Source organism: Crotalus tigris, unplaced genomic scaffold (genome assembly GCF_016545835.1).
Source record: "Crotalus tigris isolate CLP2741 ecotype Arizona unplaced genomic scaffold, ASM1654583v1 scf7180000017764.6130737, whole genome shotgun sequence".
In the NCBI taxonomy this organism is placed as follows: domain Eukaryota; kingdom Metazoa; phylum Chordata; class Lepidosauria; order Squamata; family Viperidae; genus Crotalus; species Crotalus tigris.
Genome location: NW_024096618.1, coordinates 1,014,029 through 1,031,547, shown reverse-complemented (window position 1 = coordinate 1,031,547; position 17,519 = coordinate 1,014,029). Strand labels below are relative to the sequence as shown.

General features: G+C 37.1%; 1 protein-coding gene across 3 annotated transcripts; it reads right to left on the bottom strand.

Moving 5' to 3' along the window:
* Positions 1–989: 989 nt before the first annotated feature.
* Positions 990–15,147, bottom strand: NDUFS8 (NADH:ubiquinone oxidoreductase core subunit S8). 3 transcript variants are annotated; one of them, XM_039341013.1, is made up of 7 exons: positions 15,070–15,147; positions 14,073–14,136; positions 11,986–12,048; positions 9,105–9,194; positions 7,951–8,123; positions 3,141–3,269; positions 990–3,052 (listed from the first exon to the last, which is right to left on the bottom strand). In XM_039341013.1, exons 2-7 carry the CDS (start codon positions 14,110–14,112, stop codon positions 2,921–2,923), a joined length of 627 nt encoding a protein of 208 aa, XP_039196947.1. In that variant the 5' UTR covers positions 14,113–14,136; positions 15,070–15,147; the 3' UTR covers positions 990–2,920. The 3 variants fall into 3 exon arrangements, with proteins under 3 accessions (XP_039196947.1, XP_039196946.1, XP_039196945.1); XM_039341012.1 differs by lacking the exon at positions 15,070–15,147 and adding an exon at positions 14,821–15,026; XM_039341011.1 differs by lacking the exon at positions 15,070–15,147 and adding an exon at positions 14,729–15,025.
* Between the last annotated feature and the right edge of the window lie 2,372 nt (positions 15,148–17,519).

The following is a 17,519-nucleotide window of genomic DNA, read 5'->3' as shown; positions in this document are numbered from 1 at the left end:
AGCAGGGTTTCCCCAGGGGGAAACCCTGGGGGTGTGAGATGATAGTCCAGAAGGTGCAAAAACTTGGGTTTTCAAAATTAGGGTATATGCATAATTTGTTGCTGTTGTTTCGAACTTTTGTAAGGGGTGTGAGAATATATCAGAAGCGTTCTAGGGGCGCGGGGTATGAAAAAGGTTGGGAGCCGCTGCCATAAAGATACAGTAGCATCATCAAAAAAGTGTGAAGGTATTATTAAAATGCTGAGATTTAGTGTATTTATTTCATAAGCCCTGATCATCGGAGTAACTTTTTGATGATGGGTGCCAGAACAACATATTTACAGAGAATGCCATTATAAAATCTGCAGGAAATTATGACATGGGGCTGAATTACAGGGCTTGCCAGCATCATACCGGTTTCTACACATTTTAGCCATGCCATGTGGCTAATCATAACAAATGCGAGGTCACAGCCTTTTACTTGTAAACACCAGATTTTTCTGCACTTTTATCTCTTTTTTATCTAAACTTGCAACAACCAAAGCAAGCCATTTTTATGTGCGATATATGAAGTTATCTACTGCAGTTGTTTTAGGATGGTTCATCCGTGAGGAAAAGCAACTATCACTACAATCATGGCTATAAGTCAGTAAAAGATCTGCAGTTTGCATGCATCTCTCCATCTCTTCCTCATTATTTCATCAAATGTTTCTACTTTACAGGCATTTACAGGAGAAAAAAATAAATTGCTATATGTTCTCCTATATCAAAAGATGAATATTCGCTACATAATTTTGAGAGAGAAAAAAATAGAAAAATGGGGGGGGGGCTATACTTGCAATAAAAAAACCCTGAAAGCAAGCATTGACATTTCCAAGCTATTTCACATACTACAACAAACTATTCATGTGGGTAGAACTTTCAGCATCCATCATGTATAGCATTATATAGTTTCACACACACTGTATGCTAAAGTACTTAACATGCAAAGCAGACCCATAAGAAACATCTAACAGTTTTGCAGTTTATTGTTTATTTGTGTGTGTGTTACTTCCTAGATTCTCTTCAGAAACCAGAAAAGATTATAAATATCTTAATAAAAGTCTCTACATCTTTGCCTTGGGATACAGATGAACTTTATAAATTGTTTTGTCGTTGGTTCATTTATCCCATATCATCTCCAAGCCTTCATGTGGATAGACTTTTCCAATAATTTTCTAGTTTAAAAACAATGTGGTAGTAAAGTACAAATCCAAACCAGTTAATACTACACTTAAACAAGTACAACCATATCAAAGATATACAATATCCATTTGCTTGTGAAGGCTGATTCACCACAAGTTACATTTTTCCAGGCATTAAACATCATTTGACTTCCTTTATTTCATGTCTGATCCTATTTCAGAAGATTTGATTATACAATTCATTTGCATTAAAATATTTAAGCAGGGGGTGTTATATAATAACAGCTAGCAAAAAGACTTATTTGCTAGCACACAGAAACAATGTTAAATGGGACAATTCACTCTTCTCCATTCATATCCTGACTTTTAAATCTTTGCTGTATACATATCTTAATAACTCTCTGCAACTGTCTTAATTTATTTCTAGTGATTAATGCTGTATATATTATACACACTATGGAAAACAATAAATGTTCAGAAAACCAAATTTGGGGCATGGGGGGGGGAGATTTTAACAGATTTCCAATTCAGGAGATAATGCAATTTCTGCAGAAAATATAAATAACAAACACTTTATACAGGCTGGAAATCAGTGCTCCAACAGGACTGTAAATATATCATAGCCTTATTGATAAAAAAAGTTTACTTTTGAAAGATTTAAAGTTAAAATACACTGGAATGTGTATTTTCTTTGAACCAGTGCTACAGGTGGTCCTTATTTAATGTCCATTCCTTCAGTGACCATTTGAAGTTACAGCGGCATTGAACAAGAGGCTCTTGTGACAAGTCCTAATAATCCTTACAGGATTTGCCCAATGATAGCAACTGGGACTGTTGGAACTGCAGTCATAAGTTGGCTTGGTGACATGACATCATGCCTTACGACTCTATCACTTGGTAATGAAGTAATTGAATTGTTACATACTGAATATTAATGTTTTGAGCACTGAGTCTTTTGTAGGCACAGCCAACACAACAGTATTAAGGGATGCAGTGCTACAGAGCTGATGTACATGAGAGTTACCTCACTCCTTCACAGCTTGGAGCAAGCATATATAGCCATGCCCAACAAAATCTCCACTGCCGAATACCAATAGTTTTATAAGTGTGATTTTTTTCTTTGTATTAAAGCAGTCCCTTCCATTCTACTTAAGGTTGTTTGGCATAGGCTTATCATAATGACATCTATTGGAAAATTAGTAATCATAAGGCGAGAGCTATACCTATTTTAATCTTCATATTAATAGCATGCTGAATACAGAAACATTTTGCCTACTTTTCCCCACATGAGCTAGCATGTTTCCAACTTGACAGAGGTTTCCAAATACTATGTTAAGAGTATCAGAATGGGATTTGCTGATTATTCAAACTGACTTCTTAAAAGAAATGATATCACTTCTGCAGCATTTCTTTCCAAACGTTTGTTAAGCGGAGAAAATACAAAGCAACACAATGTGATGTCGGAGTCTCTGCCTCTCTCCTTAACCACCACTTCTTTCCACACTTAAAAATTATCCCATGAAGTCAAAGATCAGAGGTTATGCATTAAAAAGATAGTCTTGCTTTTCAATCCCACCCAACCTTTCCAACTGCAAATAGGATGATGTATGCTACATTATCAACAGAAAGGCTGCCTGGAAATTCTACTTTTCTTCAAAACACAGGAAAACAAAGAGTGAGTGCATGCCCTTTTATTATAGGTTTAACTTTGGATGAGCATGCTGATAAAATATGTGAAGGCTGAGGGAAATGTTCTATCATCGATATAAATAATCAGCTTCGATATTAGCAGAAATCTCAGCTTCCCACTTGTCTCCATTGTTGAGCAGCTTCTCTTTGTTGTATAGGAGCTCTTCGTGTGTCTCAGTGGAGAACTCAAAATTGGGGCCCTGCAGAGACAGAGCAAAAAGACGTAATAAAATCAAACCCAGATTGACATCTTAGTTAACAAAATCACCCATCCACTATCCCATTCACCTCCACAATGGCATCAACAGGACAGGCTTCCTGGCAAAATCCACAGTAGATACATTTGGTCATATCAATGTCGTAGCGAGTGGTCCTGCGGCTACCATCAGCTCGAGTCTCTGCCTCAATAGTGATTGCCTGTTGAGAAAAAGGATTCTCAGAGTCAGGAGAGCATCCTGAGATTATTCAAAAATGAGCTGGAAACATCCTAGCAGTGGGATGTCAGGCAGGAGGAGGTTGCCTCCCAGAGGCCTCCTACTCCCTCTCCTGGCTTGTTGCAAGCCTGACCCACAGAAATTATTCAATCCTGCTTTAGCATACTGACATTCCAAACTCCAGTTTTAGAAGTCTAGACCAGTGGTTCTCAACCTTTTTAATGCCGCGACCCCCCAACCGGTCGTAAGTCGAGGACTACTCAACCGATCGTAAGTCGAGGACTACTCAACTGGTGCAGCACCGTTTGCAGAATGGGACTTTTGGTGGGCTCACCAGGGCAGAGACAGCCTGGACAATTCCTATTGGCTTTTGAAAGCCAATAGAATTAGACTCTATTCAAGAGAGTCTATTCTATTGGCTTTCAAAAGCCAATAGAATAAAAGGGAGTAGCACAGCTAAGGAAAAGGGGGAAAAAAATGGCGGACTGCGTTGTTTGGCGACCCCCGTGAAATGGTCATTCGACCCCAAATGGGGTCCCGACCCACAGGTTGAGAACCACTGGTCTAGACAATCCATGAAATTTATCCATGCTATAATCAATTGATTTGGAATGAAGGACCTGAATCAAAGACATGCAACACTTAAGAAAACTAGAGAGGGATAATACCACAGAAGAGAAGGGATTCTTGAAGACAAAAGTGCTTTCACTATAGCCAACAGAATTTTAGCATTAGATGGAACATCCATTCCTAAATAACTTTCCCCTTAGCGCTAGAGAAAATCCCTGGTTTTAGCATTAACTTTAGAACTGTTTGCACGTGCGAAGAAATCAGATCATGATATAATTTGGGCTAAGCCCCTACATTAATAAAAAGCACTCTGTTTTTTTTAATACAGTGTTTTTTAATTAATGTAGGGGCTTAGTCCAAATTATACCATTATCTGAGTTCTTCGCACATGCATACAGTTCCAGAATTAAATTATTAAAGACTTTTATGAGATACTTTATAAAGCAGAGGAAATTTCAAAAGAAAAAAATACAGCAGTTCCTAAAAAAAGCAAACTTACCAAAAATTCCAGAGAATATTCAAAATATATTAAATTGGAAAATATCAATGATAACAGAGACCATAAAAAGGCAAAAAAAGAATGATAAGTCCCTGGGCCCAGATGGATTACCTATGGAGTTCTACAAATCATTACAAGATATACTAAGCCCAATACTGAAAGAACTATGTACAGACCAATATCATTATTAAATGTAGACTACAAAATTTTTGCTTCAATAATAGCAGAAAGACTAAAGAAATTTCTGATTGAATTTATACATACAGACCAAAATGGCTTTCTACCTAAAAGATACATAAAAAATAATTTAAGAATGATTCTAGATGTTTTAGAGTAGTATGCAATTCATCCAGGGAAACAGATGGCTTTAATATTTCTAGATGCACAGAAAGCGTTCAACAATGTAAACTGGCAATTTATGTTCCAACAACTAGAGCAGGCATGTCAAACTCACAACGTCACCTGATGCCGCACGATGTATTGGGACTTTTCCCCCATTGCCAGCAATGTGGTGGGCACAGTTTCGGCATGATGCATCTGGCCTGCGGGCCGGCAGTTTGACATGCCTGAACTAGAGGAAATGAACTTTGGAGAAAATTTTACAAATGTAATCAAAACGATTTATCATAAACAAACAGCTAAAATAATTGTAAATGGATATTTTACAGAAAACTTTGACATTAAAAAAGGCACAAGAGAGGGATGCCCACTATCTTCACTATTATTTATATTAACACTGGAAATATTGAATAGAAATATTAGACAAGATATAGAAATTAAAGGACTGGAGATAAAAGATGAAAAATACAAACTACAAGCATTTGCAGATGACTTGGTTTTCATATTAGAAGAACCGCTTGAAACAAGCATTAAGCTTATGGAGAAAATAGAAGAATTTGGAGAAGTGGCAAGGTTGAAAATAAACAGAGAAAAGACTAATGTGCTAACTAAAAACTTAACAGAAAAACAAAAAAATCAATTAGGAAAAAAAACAAACCTTCAAATAGTTAAAAATATTTGGGAATTTACTTAACAGCAAGATGTGCAACAATAAAAGACTGTAAGATTGTTAAATAAAATTGAATCTGGAAAAGTGGAAAAACTTACAACTTTCAATACTGGGGAGAACAGCAATAGTGAAAGTGAATATCTTACCAAAAATACTCTTTTTATTTCAAACGATATCTATAAGATTGAGAAAAACCATTTTTGATGAACTAAATACAACAATACTGAAATTTATCTGGCAAGGAAAAAAAGGTAGAATTAGACTGAAAATGTTATAAGAAGCAAAAGAAAATGGAGGACTTGGACTGTTGGATTGGACGCTACACTACCAAGCAACTATATTAACATGGCTAAAAGAAGGGATAATGCTTAAGAGATAAAAGACTATTATACCTAGAGGGGCATGACCTACAAGAGTGATGGCAAACCTTTTAGAGACTGAGTGCCCAAACTGCAACCCAAAACCCATTTATGTATCACCGGGTGTCGGGTGGGTGTGGCCCACTCAGTGGGTGCAGCTAGTGGGCTGGGCAGACTGGATGGGCGTGGCCCCTGGATGGGTGTGGCTGCAGTAATCATGGCAGATTGGGTGGGCATGGCTGGGGTGGGTGTGATCACCTTGATGTTGCTTATGGGGAGGGACACCTGTGGGAGCCAGGCAGGGTTGGGGGAGATTCAGGGGGTCTCTGATGGGTGGGATGGTGGGTTCCCCAATGGTGGCTCCAGGTTGGCTGGCCTTAGGCCAGTGATGGCAAACTTTTAGAGACCACGTGTGCTGGGGCAATGGCTTATGCCTACAGAGAGAGCTCCGCGTGTTGCCTCTGGCATGCGTGCCCTAGATTCGCCACCACTGACCTACAACTTGGATGGCATGCCTTTCTGTGGGAAAGAATAAAATACATAGATACTTTCAAAACCACTTTATAAGAACTGCACTTCTTTTAGAATGGGAAAAAACAAAAGTGAAAATCTATATTAAAATACCTAGGTGGCTTTCAACAATAGAAGCATTTGCTTATCCAAACATAATCAATTATGAGAAAGTTGTGACCTATAAAGATATTTTAGACAATAAAGGAAAACTGAAAGACAGAAAAGATTTACAAGAATAAGGTATTGAACTATTATGGTGGCCATACTTGCAAATTCAAACAAGATATGAAAAAGATGCTATAACAGGATTTTATAAAGAACAGACAGAATTTGACTAGATACTGCTAAAAACAGATGAAAAACTGATTAAGAAACTCTATAAATATTTGTTAAACTTAAAGATGGAAGAGGAACAAGTAAAAGAAGCAATGATAACATGGGCAAAGAACTTTGGACATAATATAAAATTAGAAAACTGACAAAGATTATGGGAAAGAAATGCTAAATGAATGAAAGCAGTGACTTACAAAAGAAACTTATACAAAATGTTTTACAGATGGCATTTTACACCAGTGAGATTAGCGAAAATGTTCAAAAATACATCAAATAAATGTTGGAAATGTAAACAAAAAACAGGTACTTATCATATCTGGTGGACATGCTCTAAAGCTAAAAGAGTTTGGTCAAAAATACACATATTGTTGGAAAAAATGACTAAAAAACATATAGATTTCAAGCCAGAACTGTTTCTGTTAGGCATAATAGGAGGAAACTATGAGAAAGTTTGTATATACTTAATTTTACATGTATTAACTGCAGCAAGAATTGTATTTGCCCAATATTGGAAAAATGAAAACTTACCAACGGAAGAAGAACTAATTAAGAAAATATTAGACTGCAGAAATGGACAGATTGACATTAAAAATAAAAGAGAAAGTATACTCAATGTACTTTAGAACATGGGACAATTTTTACCAATGGCTAGAAAAGCGAGTTAGAGAGAAAGGAACATGAAATGTACTATGTAACATTGAATATATACTAATAAGAAAAAGACTATTGAGCGATGAACTAACATATTATAATGTAGAAATTAACTCTTACTAATTGTTTTTAAACATGAACCCAGACAATATGCTGTTTGCTAAATATTAAAAATGTTATTTAAAAAAAAACCAACCCTAATCCTAACCCTACAAAAATTAATAAAACATGTACAAAAAAATAAAAAGAACTGTGTTTCAGTTCTCATTATTAGCAGGTTGTGAATGGAATCCTGCAGCCCAGAGACATATTCACTGAGATTACAGAAACTCTTCACATATATATTGCCACATCCAGGTTTCACTGAATTTCTTGCAACTTACCTATTCTATATGGAACTTCTGGGAATGTACTTCCAGAAGGGAAATTAAATCACCTACCAAGCTGGAAAATATTAGAGCACAGGCTTTAGGAAGCTACCCAGAGCTTCATCTAATTCCCTCCTGCTACAAGGAAAATAAATTCCATCATACAAATGAGAAAAGAAGGTGCAGCCATAGAGAAGCCACGAAGCCCATCCTATGACAGCTCCTTAACCCAGCTCACAATTTTCATCTGTAGTAGCTAGGGATCAAATGCTTTTTGCATCGAATTTTGCAATATTTTGGAAAAAGTTTATTAAAGCAGCGCACATGAGAAAAGAAGTTAAAGTTGAAAAAAGAAGCCTCACCTGAGCAGGGCATACAGCTTCACACAGCTTGCAAGCAATGCATCGCTCCTCTCCAGATGGGTATCTGCGCAGGGCATGCTCTCCACGGAATCGGGGACTCAATGGGCCTTTCTCAAAAGGATAGTTGATAGTGGCAGGTTCTCGAAATACATAACTCATGGTCGTAGCTAAACCTAATTTCAAACGGAACAAAATTACACCATTGGTTTAAGTAAGCCGAAGAAGAGCAAAACTGGTGCTCTCACGAGGGTTGGGACTGCAATTTCATACTCTCAGTCATATCAAATGAGACAAATGTGAACTGGAATCCAATTTATCTAAGAACACCAGGATGCCCAATTCTGAAATTCATTATGCACACAAATATATATATGAGACCCGATGAGAACTGCAGAATGCCGGAAGATCAGGCAAGTATATGTATATGTATATATATATATATATATATATCCCACTTCAAAGTAAGTAGGGTGAAGATCTGTTCTCCCTTGTTCAAAAATACAGATGACCAAACGGGTTAAATTTACAGGAAAGGAAATGCCAATTGAATGGTAGAAAAAATCTTAACAAAAGGTTCTAAGTAGAGCCAGCTACCCTCAGAATTGGAGGCCTCCTTCGACACTGGATAGGGAAGCTAGACAGAGATTGGTCATGGCTGCTTTAATTCGGATTCCTACATGAGAGGGTTAGACTAAAATGCAAGGATCCTCCTCATGCTGCAGTTTTATAGAATACAGATGTTTTCTATCTATTAGGAGTCTGTTTTCAAATGCCCATTCCAATTTAAAAACAACAACAATCCACACATTAGAACACTGTATCTCTACCTCAGCAACTTTAAGATGTGTGGATTTCTCAGAATTCCCAGGCCAGCATGTATGGCCTGGGCCAGGGGTAGGCAACTTTGGCTCTTTTATGACTCGTGGACTTCAACTCCCAGAATTCCTGAGCCATTCTGGGAGTTGAAGTTCACGAGTCATAAAAGAGCCAAGTTGCCTACCCCTGGCCTAGGAAAAGACAGTAAATTATATAGGCTACAAGGACAAGAGGAAGCATAATAGGACAGAATAACTAACTTCCTTTGGTAAACCATTTTATGTCATTTCACTTAATGCTCAGAAATAACAGCCATCATTTTTCTCATTACTTCTCACCTCGAATAAGTTCTGTCCACAAGAGAGTCTGTGCTGCTTTATCAGTGACCGATTTCCAGTCTGTTGGCTCCTCCTTTGCATTCACATACTCTGCAGCAAAACAACGAGGAGAGAAATGTTGCCATTCAGAAGTCTCAAAGACATCACAGAAGCATTTTATAGGAAAGAAACAATAAAGAGACATGGTTAACCTAGCAAGAAGTGTTAAAACAAGAACATGGAGAATGTTAAGACGAAACCAAACGAGCAGCTGGCTGCAGGTGGATTTAGCTTTGAATGGTTTTTGTGTGCACAATTAAGAGAAAGATTGAAGGTAGACAACAGGACATTTGGAACCGAGTAACAGAAGACAGAATTTGAAATTGAAATGCACAGATGAATGTGTAATTGCCAAACTCTTCAACTCTTGCTGAAATTTGAAATGTAGGACAAACAAGTGAATGTATGATAAAATAGCCTAAGAATTTTGGACATAACATACTGCTGGAACAGTAGGAAAACATGTGGTTAGAAGGATTGAAATTCACATAATGTTATAACCTATAAGAGTATGTTGGTAAATTGATAGACTGTTGGCATATGACTCCAGAATAATTATCCAGAATGTGTAAAGGTACTTCAAATTTATGCTAGAAATGTGAACATATACAAAGAGGTTGGGGTTTTTTTCATGCTTCATGGACTTGTAAAAAACAAAACAGTAAATTTTGGATTCAAATATATATACCAATAAAAAGAATTTTAAAGATTAATATTCAACTGACACCAGAACTATTAGAAAAAAGATTATTTTTTACATATGAACACTGCTGAGAGACAACTATACACACAAAAATAGAAAGATGCCATAATACCTGCACAGATATTTTGATGATGATCTAGCACAGATGACAAAATTAACTTGTTAGCTTAGAAAAAGATCAAGTACTACATTTAGTAGAAACTGGAAAACCTTTATAGTGTTTTTGTTGAAAAAAGAAAAAAAATGAAGTGATGATTTATAGATTTGATGATGAGAAAGGGTAGATTATAGGAAAAAAGAACCCTTTATAGATATATATATACATGAAATATTTTATAAATATAATATTTTATTAGTTTTCTAGTTTTCCAATTAAATATTTAAAAAACAACATGGTGACTGGGTAATCAGATATTTCCTCTCTTTTTCCCTTAATATCTACTATCTCATATTGAGCTAATATAGTTCTTATTGTTATCAACTAATCATTTATCAATAATTTTTAGCTTACACATATCTTAATTGTGTTTGCATTCAATCCTTATATACAATCAATGTCCTGATATTGCTTTTTTCCCAGGCTTTAATTTCCCCTCAATATTCAACTTAATATTTGATATAATTTCCAAGCTTTAGATGACCAGAGTTTCCCTTATCTCAACGTCTACATTTTCCCCTTTTTATAACAAAATATAATATTATAAATACACATCTTATCTATTTGGATATAATCTTATTTTATTTTCTAAAAGTTATCTATTTTTCACCATATTAAACCAAAAGTCTATTAATCTTATTACACATCTTACCTATTCAAATATAATTTTCTAAAAATGATCTATTTTCCACCATATTCAACCCTCTACAGAGGTATAAAATCCCCTTTAATAAATCAAAACCCTAGTTTCTTTCAGTCTTACTCTGGCTTTTTCTTTTGCCAACTAACCTTCCATGTCAGTACTTTTGAATCCTCAAACAGTTCTCCCTCTATTATTATATGTATTATTTGAAATAAGAAAGACCATTTAATTACAGTTTTTTTGGAAGAACATCAAAAGGAACCTTTGATGTTACCTTAGAGAAGGTAAAATATGAATGTACATACACTGCTATTAAGAAGACCAGAAGCCACTTGTTTATTGTTTATTATTTTTCTCTTTTTTTCTAATTTTCTTTTTAAATTTTATATTAACTTTCTCCTTTATCTTTAACTTAAAATTCGAATTGTTTTTACCCTGTAGAAAAACTTCTGTAATGAAAGTTATACAGTAAATACATATAAAAGAAATCATTATACAAAGATGACCACGCTAATAAAAGATTTACTATGGAAACTGCACAAACAGAAGCATAGGTCTCAATGTTCTTCGGGGGGCAAAAATCTTGCAAAGAACATTGTCCATGTCCAAGGATGCTGGTAACTGTTTCCTTGCCTGTCCTATTCCCAGCAGAATCCATGAATTATCTTACGAATAATGACTTTACAAGTTGCACCAGCACAGCATAATTTTCTGGCACTACATCTCACTGAGGAAAACTGCCCAAATTAAATTCTATATTCCCCAAGAGGAAGGTAGTAGCATTTGTATCATCCATAGCAGCGGTTCTCAACCTGTGGGTCATGACCCCATTTGGGGTCGAATGACCATTTCACGGGGGTCGCCAAACAACGCAATCCGCCATTTTTTTTGTCAGCCGGTGCAGGGGGCGCCACTGCACATGCACGCTGCGCATGCGGGCAGCGCCGCGCATGCACGCCGTGCAGGGGGCGGCACTGCGCATGCACGCCACGCATGGGATGGCACCGCGCATGCACGCCACGCATGCACGCCGCCGCGCGGGGGGCAGCGCAGCGCATGCGCGTCACGCAGGGGGCGCCGCCACGTATGCGTGCCACGCAGGGGGCACCGCCGCGCATGCGTGCCGCGCAGGGGGCACCGCCGCACATGCATGCCACGCGGGGGTGCCGCCGCGCATGCGCGCCACCTGCTTATGACCGGGGTCACCGTATAAAAAGGTTGAGAATCACTGATCTATAGAATATGACTTCCAAATATATTCAATTATCTTGTGTTAGTAAATGCTACTTTCCTATAGTGACCCCTACTAAAAGTTTTGAGAAGCAGATGATGCACTTACTATAAGAAGCTCTGGAGGTTGTGCTGCTGAGATGTCGGGTAATATTCAGGCACATTGGGATCCCTAAAGAGTAACAGCAAAAATAGAAACATTCATCCCAGAAGCCCCAAAGCAGGAGTTTTCCAACCCAGGTCCCTTTTGATATTGCGTTTTTAAATTTTTTGAACAAACTCTTTTCTAGAGCATCCATCCATCTAGAGTCTGGCAGCTATAAGCAACAAAAAATAGCAGAAGAAATGTTGTTGAGTAAGCTCGCTAGACCAAGCAAAAGTTAATTGGGCTGCCAGAGGAAGAATGGCCCCTCTATTTCCAGGAGAAACCAAAGAGCTCTTCATCCCGCTCGTCAATCAAATTGCAGCTAATACAGGTGGTCCTCGGCTTACAAGCATTCATTTAGTGACCTTCTAAAGTCATGTCGACAATGACAATTTTGGGCTCAGTTGTATTTGTAAGTGGAGGACTACCTGTATTATGACGAGGATCATCTTGAAACAAGCATAATACAATTAGACCACTAGACTCTTTGAAGAATCTTGAGTGTCTATGTTTAGAGGCAACTTATTAAGCACTGAGATAAATGAGAAATGACTAATAAGCTAAGCACCAATTAAATCAGTGTGATTTACAGAACAAGCCATAACTGATCAATTTTACACATTGCAGTAGGTTATAAACAATGGTTTACATTCACAATAGCTGTGTTCAGAAGTTACATCAAAATCAAAGAAACTGTATTACAGCTTAGCACAATGCAAGAATCCAACTATGTCATGCCTATACTTGACATCAGCATCTTTATTATGTCCCCTTTATATTCCTCCTGTAAATACAGGGCATAGCTATAATATCTGAATTCTTATGCATTTTAAAATTAAAGTACAAAATTAATTTTTGTGAAATTTCTGCTATAAGCTCTACCTTGACAAAGTGAATGTCATAAAATAAGCAAAAGCACATGGCAGAGAAAATATGCTAAGTTCAATGTGGGAAAAAATATGAACTAAATTCCCACTTCATCAACAACGACTTCCACAATATATGCAAACATACACAATTACACAGCATTTTCTCTGTGCACTCTTCTGTGATTACACTTAGATATCAGTAAAAAAGTGATCTAATCAGTTATTTCAAGAGATACAAATTTCAAACAAACTGTTCAAAATCCAACAATAATCCATTCTTATCACCTATTTGAAGACTTCTATTTAATTCCACAAGGATGATACAAAGTTAAAGTCAGCAATAGTTTCTGAATAAATATTTATACATTGTTAGATCCTGATTAATCATTATTTAGGAGAAAAATTCAAGGGAAATCAGTTCATCTTACTGGATGACATTGCTATTGCTGACTCAGATCGAAATATTTTAATACACGGGTGTCAAACTCGCCACGTCATGTGACATGTCGCAACTTTTTTTGCATTGCCGGCAATGAGGTAGGCGCGGCTTCGTTATGATGAAACTGACCCATGGGCCGGCAATTTGACACCCGTGCTTTAATAACTTTCATCATGAAGTATCCTGCCTCCAAATGGTGGCATGGTTTCCATCATTAAGGTAAGAAACATACAGGACACTCCATCCCCAAGATGTAATATAATTGAAAGAAACTCACCAACCCTGAAATAACGAGAAAATTCCCATTACGTATGTGATGGAATTCAACTATCTTTGCATCATAGTGGTTGGGAAGTAGTAATCAAGACTGCAGTTTATTGAGTGATTGGTCTCTATTTCAGAGATCTAATTAATTGGAAAATGTAGTTAATTACATGAATAAGTATGATTAAGATTTTGTGAGTTTCTAGGTAAAAACCAGTGTAGTTGAACTAGTGGATCCAGGATCAACTATCTACTTGACCATGGCCTTCACCAGCTTTGGGCCAGTCAGAATCATTCTCCCAATTCATCTTACAAGAGACTGCCACTATAAATCCCAGTTAGCTTTTAACAAAAATAAGAGATATAAATGCAATCAATTAAGCTGCATGTAGCTTCTTACTGCAATCTACAAAGCATGTTCAACATAAACTGCATCTTCTGAAGTTTTCATCCTGAAGAAACTTTGAAACACTACTTACCTGTCTGGGAAACCCGACGCACCATCCAGAGGACATGCATCTTCAGTCTGAGTCTAGGACTTCTCTATAAAAGTAGCAAGAAAAAAAAATGAAAAAAACTTAAAGTAACCAGGTCCACTGGTTATTATAGAAATCCATACCATCATCATCATAAAATGCCCTAAATAACGAATATGCTTGCAGGTTCAGCAAAACTCAGATGAGGTAGGTGCTAAATAAATGCATGGAGGGAAAGAAAGGATAGAAACTAAATACATTCAATTAAAAATAACTTAAAAGTCTTGTGTGACAACATTTCAAGTTCACAAGACACAGCATTACTCGTCTATAACCCATGACCATTTATCCAAGAATAATGCATTTAATGGATTTAAATCTTGACGTTTCTCTGTGAAAGTGTGTCTGAGGCAGCTTGTCAAGTTTGGTTCGATCAGTAGGATTTTATTGATTGCGCTTTTCTCAGCTGCTGGGGTGAGGGTGGTCGTGTGAGAACGTGCACCAAAAATACCAAAACAGGACATGCTTGTTTTGAAAATACAAAGAGCTGTAAACATGGAAATCGTTATCAGAAACTATTCGGAATCCCCAATCACAGGCCCAGGGCCACCCAACCACGCTGCAAACATGGACAATGTTGTGTGCAGGTCGCTGCTTACATTCAGAGAACAAAGGAGTAAGCGCAGAGAGCTTCAAGCCCACGAGACTCCGCAGAAAACAATCGCCCCTTCCAGCTCTTTGGAAGACTTACTTCATCGAATGCCGGACAACAATGGTGCGCATGCGCAAATCGCTTCTTTGCCTGAAAATCTCGCCAGGAGCTTGCGCTAGCACCAGTCTAAGTAACACATGCGCATTTTTACGTCCTCGGGCACTCTTGAAGGTCCCAGAGTCCGACGCTACTACGCTTCTCCCCCCTCCCCCACACACACTTCTCTCAGCGCAAATTTCCTGGCCCCACGGAAAGCCAAGTAGGACAAAAAAAAAGTCAAGAACGTACCCGCAAAAGCAGTGATAGAAACCACGGTTCTGCTCAGTGCCGCCGACAAGCGGCAAGAATAACTAGGACCAATCACTACTTGGCTGAAAAATTATTGGTTGAAAATGACCCGCGAGAGGCAGGACGTCCTTCGAGCTTTAGTAGAACGCTCGGAAACCTCCCAATATTTGGGGGAGGGGAAAAGGTTAAGTGCCGCCCGTTGGAACTGAGACTAAGTCATTGATTGGCTGAATCATTGTATCATTGATCCACGATTCTGCGTGGATTGGTAGATATAACTTACCGGGAAAATTTGTAGAATGTTGGTTCGATAAGTAGTAATCTTTCATAATGCTTAGGTTGTTCAGTTTAGTGACACTTAGTCAGCCGCTTATTATTTGTAGGTTGTCACCAGCTCCCTAATTCCCAGGATATCCCATAATCATATTGTCTGGATCGTTTTTTGCCCCCATCCCAATATTTATATTGGTTTGCGTTGCTTAAGTTCTGCGGAAATAATAGCTTTGGCTCGCTTTATCCGTCACAGGGTGAAGTTTGTACACTTCGTTTCTACCAAAGCAAATGTATGTCGTATGGGGCCTTTTGCAGTGTTATGTGTCTATGGAGATTCTCAATCATCCAAGTCATGATTGTCCCAAAGGTGTGTTTTAAAAGGCAGTTGGACTTGCTTGGTTTGGGTCATCTGAATCAGAATGCAAATAGGTGTGGAACCTTCTTGGGACTGCTAAAAAGACTGTGTTGATAGGTGATGGGTGGTGTCATCTCTCTCCCCCTTTGTTGAGAAAGGGTTCCTCAATTTTAATACAATGGCCTTTTCCACCCTCTTTCAAACTAGTGCTCTTCTGTCCAGAATATGGACTTTGCTCTCTTCAGAAAAGTGACCTTTGTCTTTCAGATGCAGATGGACTACTCAATCTTGTCCTGATATGTTTGTTCTCCTTTTTTTCGCCATTTGTTTGTGAACTTATTACTACTTTTTCAATTCTACATTCTCAGCAATTTTTCATTACTGGCAAATGATAATTTTTACAATGTTCCAGTGAAAAAAATTGGTGTGTTATGTCATTGCTCATAATCATTTTGTGAGTCACCCTAAAGATATCTCTCAAATCCATATTTTTCGTGTCCCGCTACCAATCCTCTCTTCTTCCAGTAATAGACATTTTTCCACACTAAGCAAATACAATTCTTATTGTTGTTAATAAACAGTTGTATATCACCATTTGTTACAGTTTTTAATAGTATCAATAATATCAGTTTAGAATATCTTTTCTAACAAAAACATATCTTAACTGCATTTCTACTCAATATCCATTTATTCAGTCCATATCCTATTTTTGCTTTTTTCAATTTTAATTTCCCATCCATATTCAAAATATCCCAATCACTTATAATTTCAAAACAAGTTATATTTGGGTAACCAAAAGCTTTCCTTATTCAAACTTCTTAGCATTTTCTTATTTCCCTTTTCATACCAAGATATAATATTCTGATTACAAATCTTATCTATCTAGTTATAACAGTGTTTCCCAAACTTGACAATTTTAAGGCATGTGGACTTAACGCTGGTTGTGGAATTCTGGGAGTTGAAGTCCACATGCCTTAAAATTGTCAAGTTTGGGAAACACTGAGTTATAATAAAACTTCTATTTCTAGCTGTCTATTTCTTAACCATATTCAATCATCTAATTAATAATATCCCCTCTAATAGGTCAAAGCTTCTGTTTTCTTCAGTCTTGCTCTAGCTTTCTTCCTTTGCCAACTAACTTTCCAAGTCAGTGCATTTGGAGCATCAAATAATTCTTCCTCTATTTTTGTGTATGTTATTTGAAACAAGAGAAACAATTTAGTTGAAGTATTTTTGGAAGAACTAGCCCATTGATATTCATTAAACAGCCTCCCTCCTTCTCCAGTTCCCCACAGTTCTGTTAACAGTTCTATCTTGTATTCCATTGGCTCTTCTTCCTTATCCTCCAGTATGCTCTGAAATCTTGGTTGGTAAAATGTCTTTTCCATTTCCAATATTGTCTTTATATTTTTAAGTCTTCATTTATCTGAGTCTGGCTGTTAGCTCCTTCCTTTAGATCCTCCATATTTGTGTCAGCATTCTCTAGTTTTCCTTCTATTTTCTGGGTTGCTAGTTCCTTGTCTATATTTTCTGAGTTTGTAGATTTAAATTAGAATATTGTTCTTTCATCTCCTTTGTGTTATGTTTAATTTCATCACGAGCTAAGGTAATTGTTTCTTGTGTTAATTTCAACATGGGGAGAATTTCTTTCTGTGATTCATCGGTATTTTCTTGGTGGTATGTTAAACTGAGGCTTCTGGATACATATATTAAGGATGGTTTTTTTTACCATTTAGCGCTAAATATGGAACATCCATTTTATTTTTTGTAAGTGGCCTTTATAGAAATTGTTTAAGAGTTTAGAAAGTTTCAGTCAATTGTC

Bases quoted from the DNA above. Each gene is read 5' to 3' on its own strand.
- NDUFS8 (XM_039341013.1), bottom strand. From the start codon at position 14,112: ATGCATGTCCTCTGGATGGTGCGTCGGGTTTCCCAGACAG. The intron at 9,195-11,985 runs GTAAGTGCATCA...GTTTTGCTGCAG, and splicing joins AACCTCCAGAGCTTCTTATA to AGTATGTGAATGCAAAGGAG. The intron at 3,053-3,140 runs GTGAATGGGATA...CTGTCTCTGCAG, and splicing joins CTGTTGATGCCATTGTGGAG to GGCCCCAATTTTGAGTTCTC.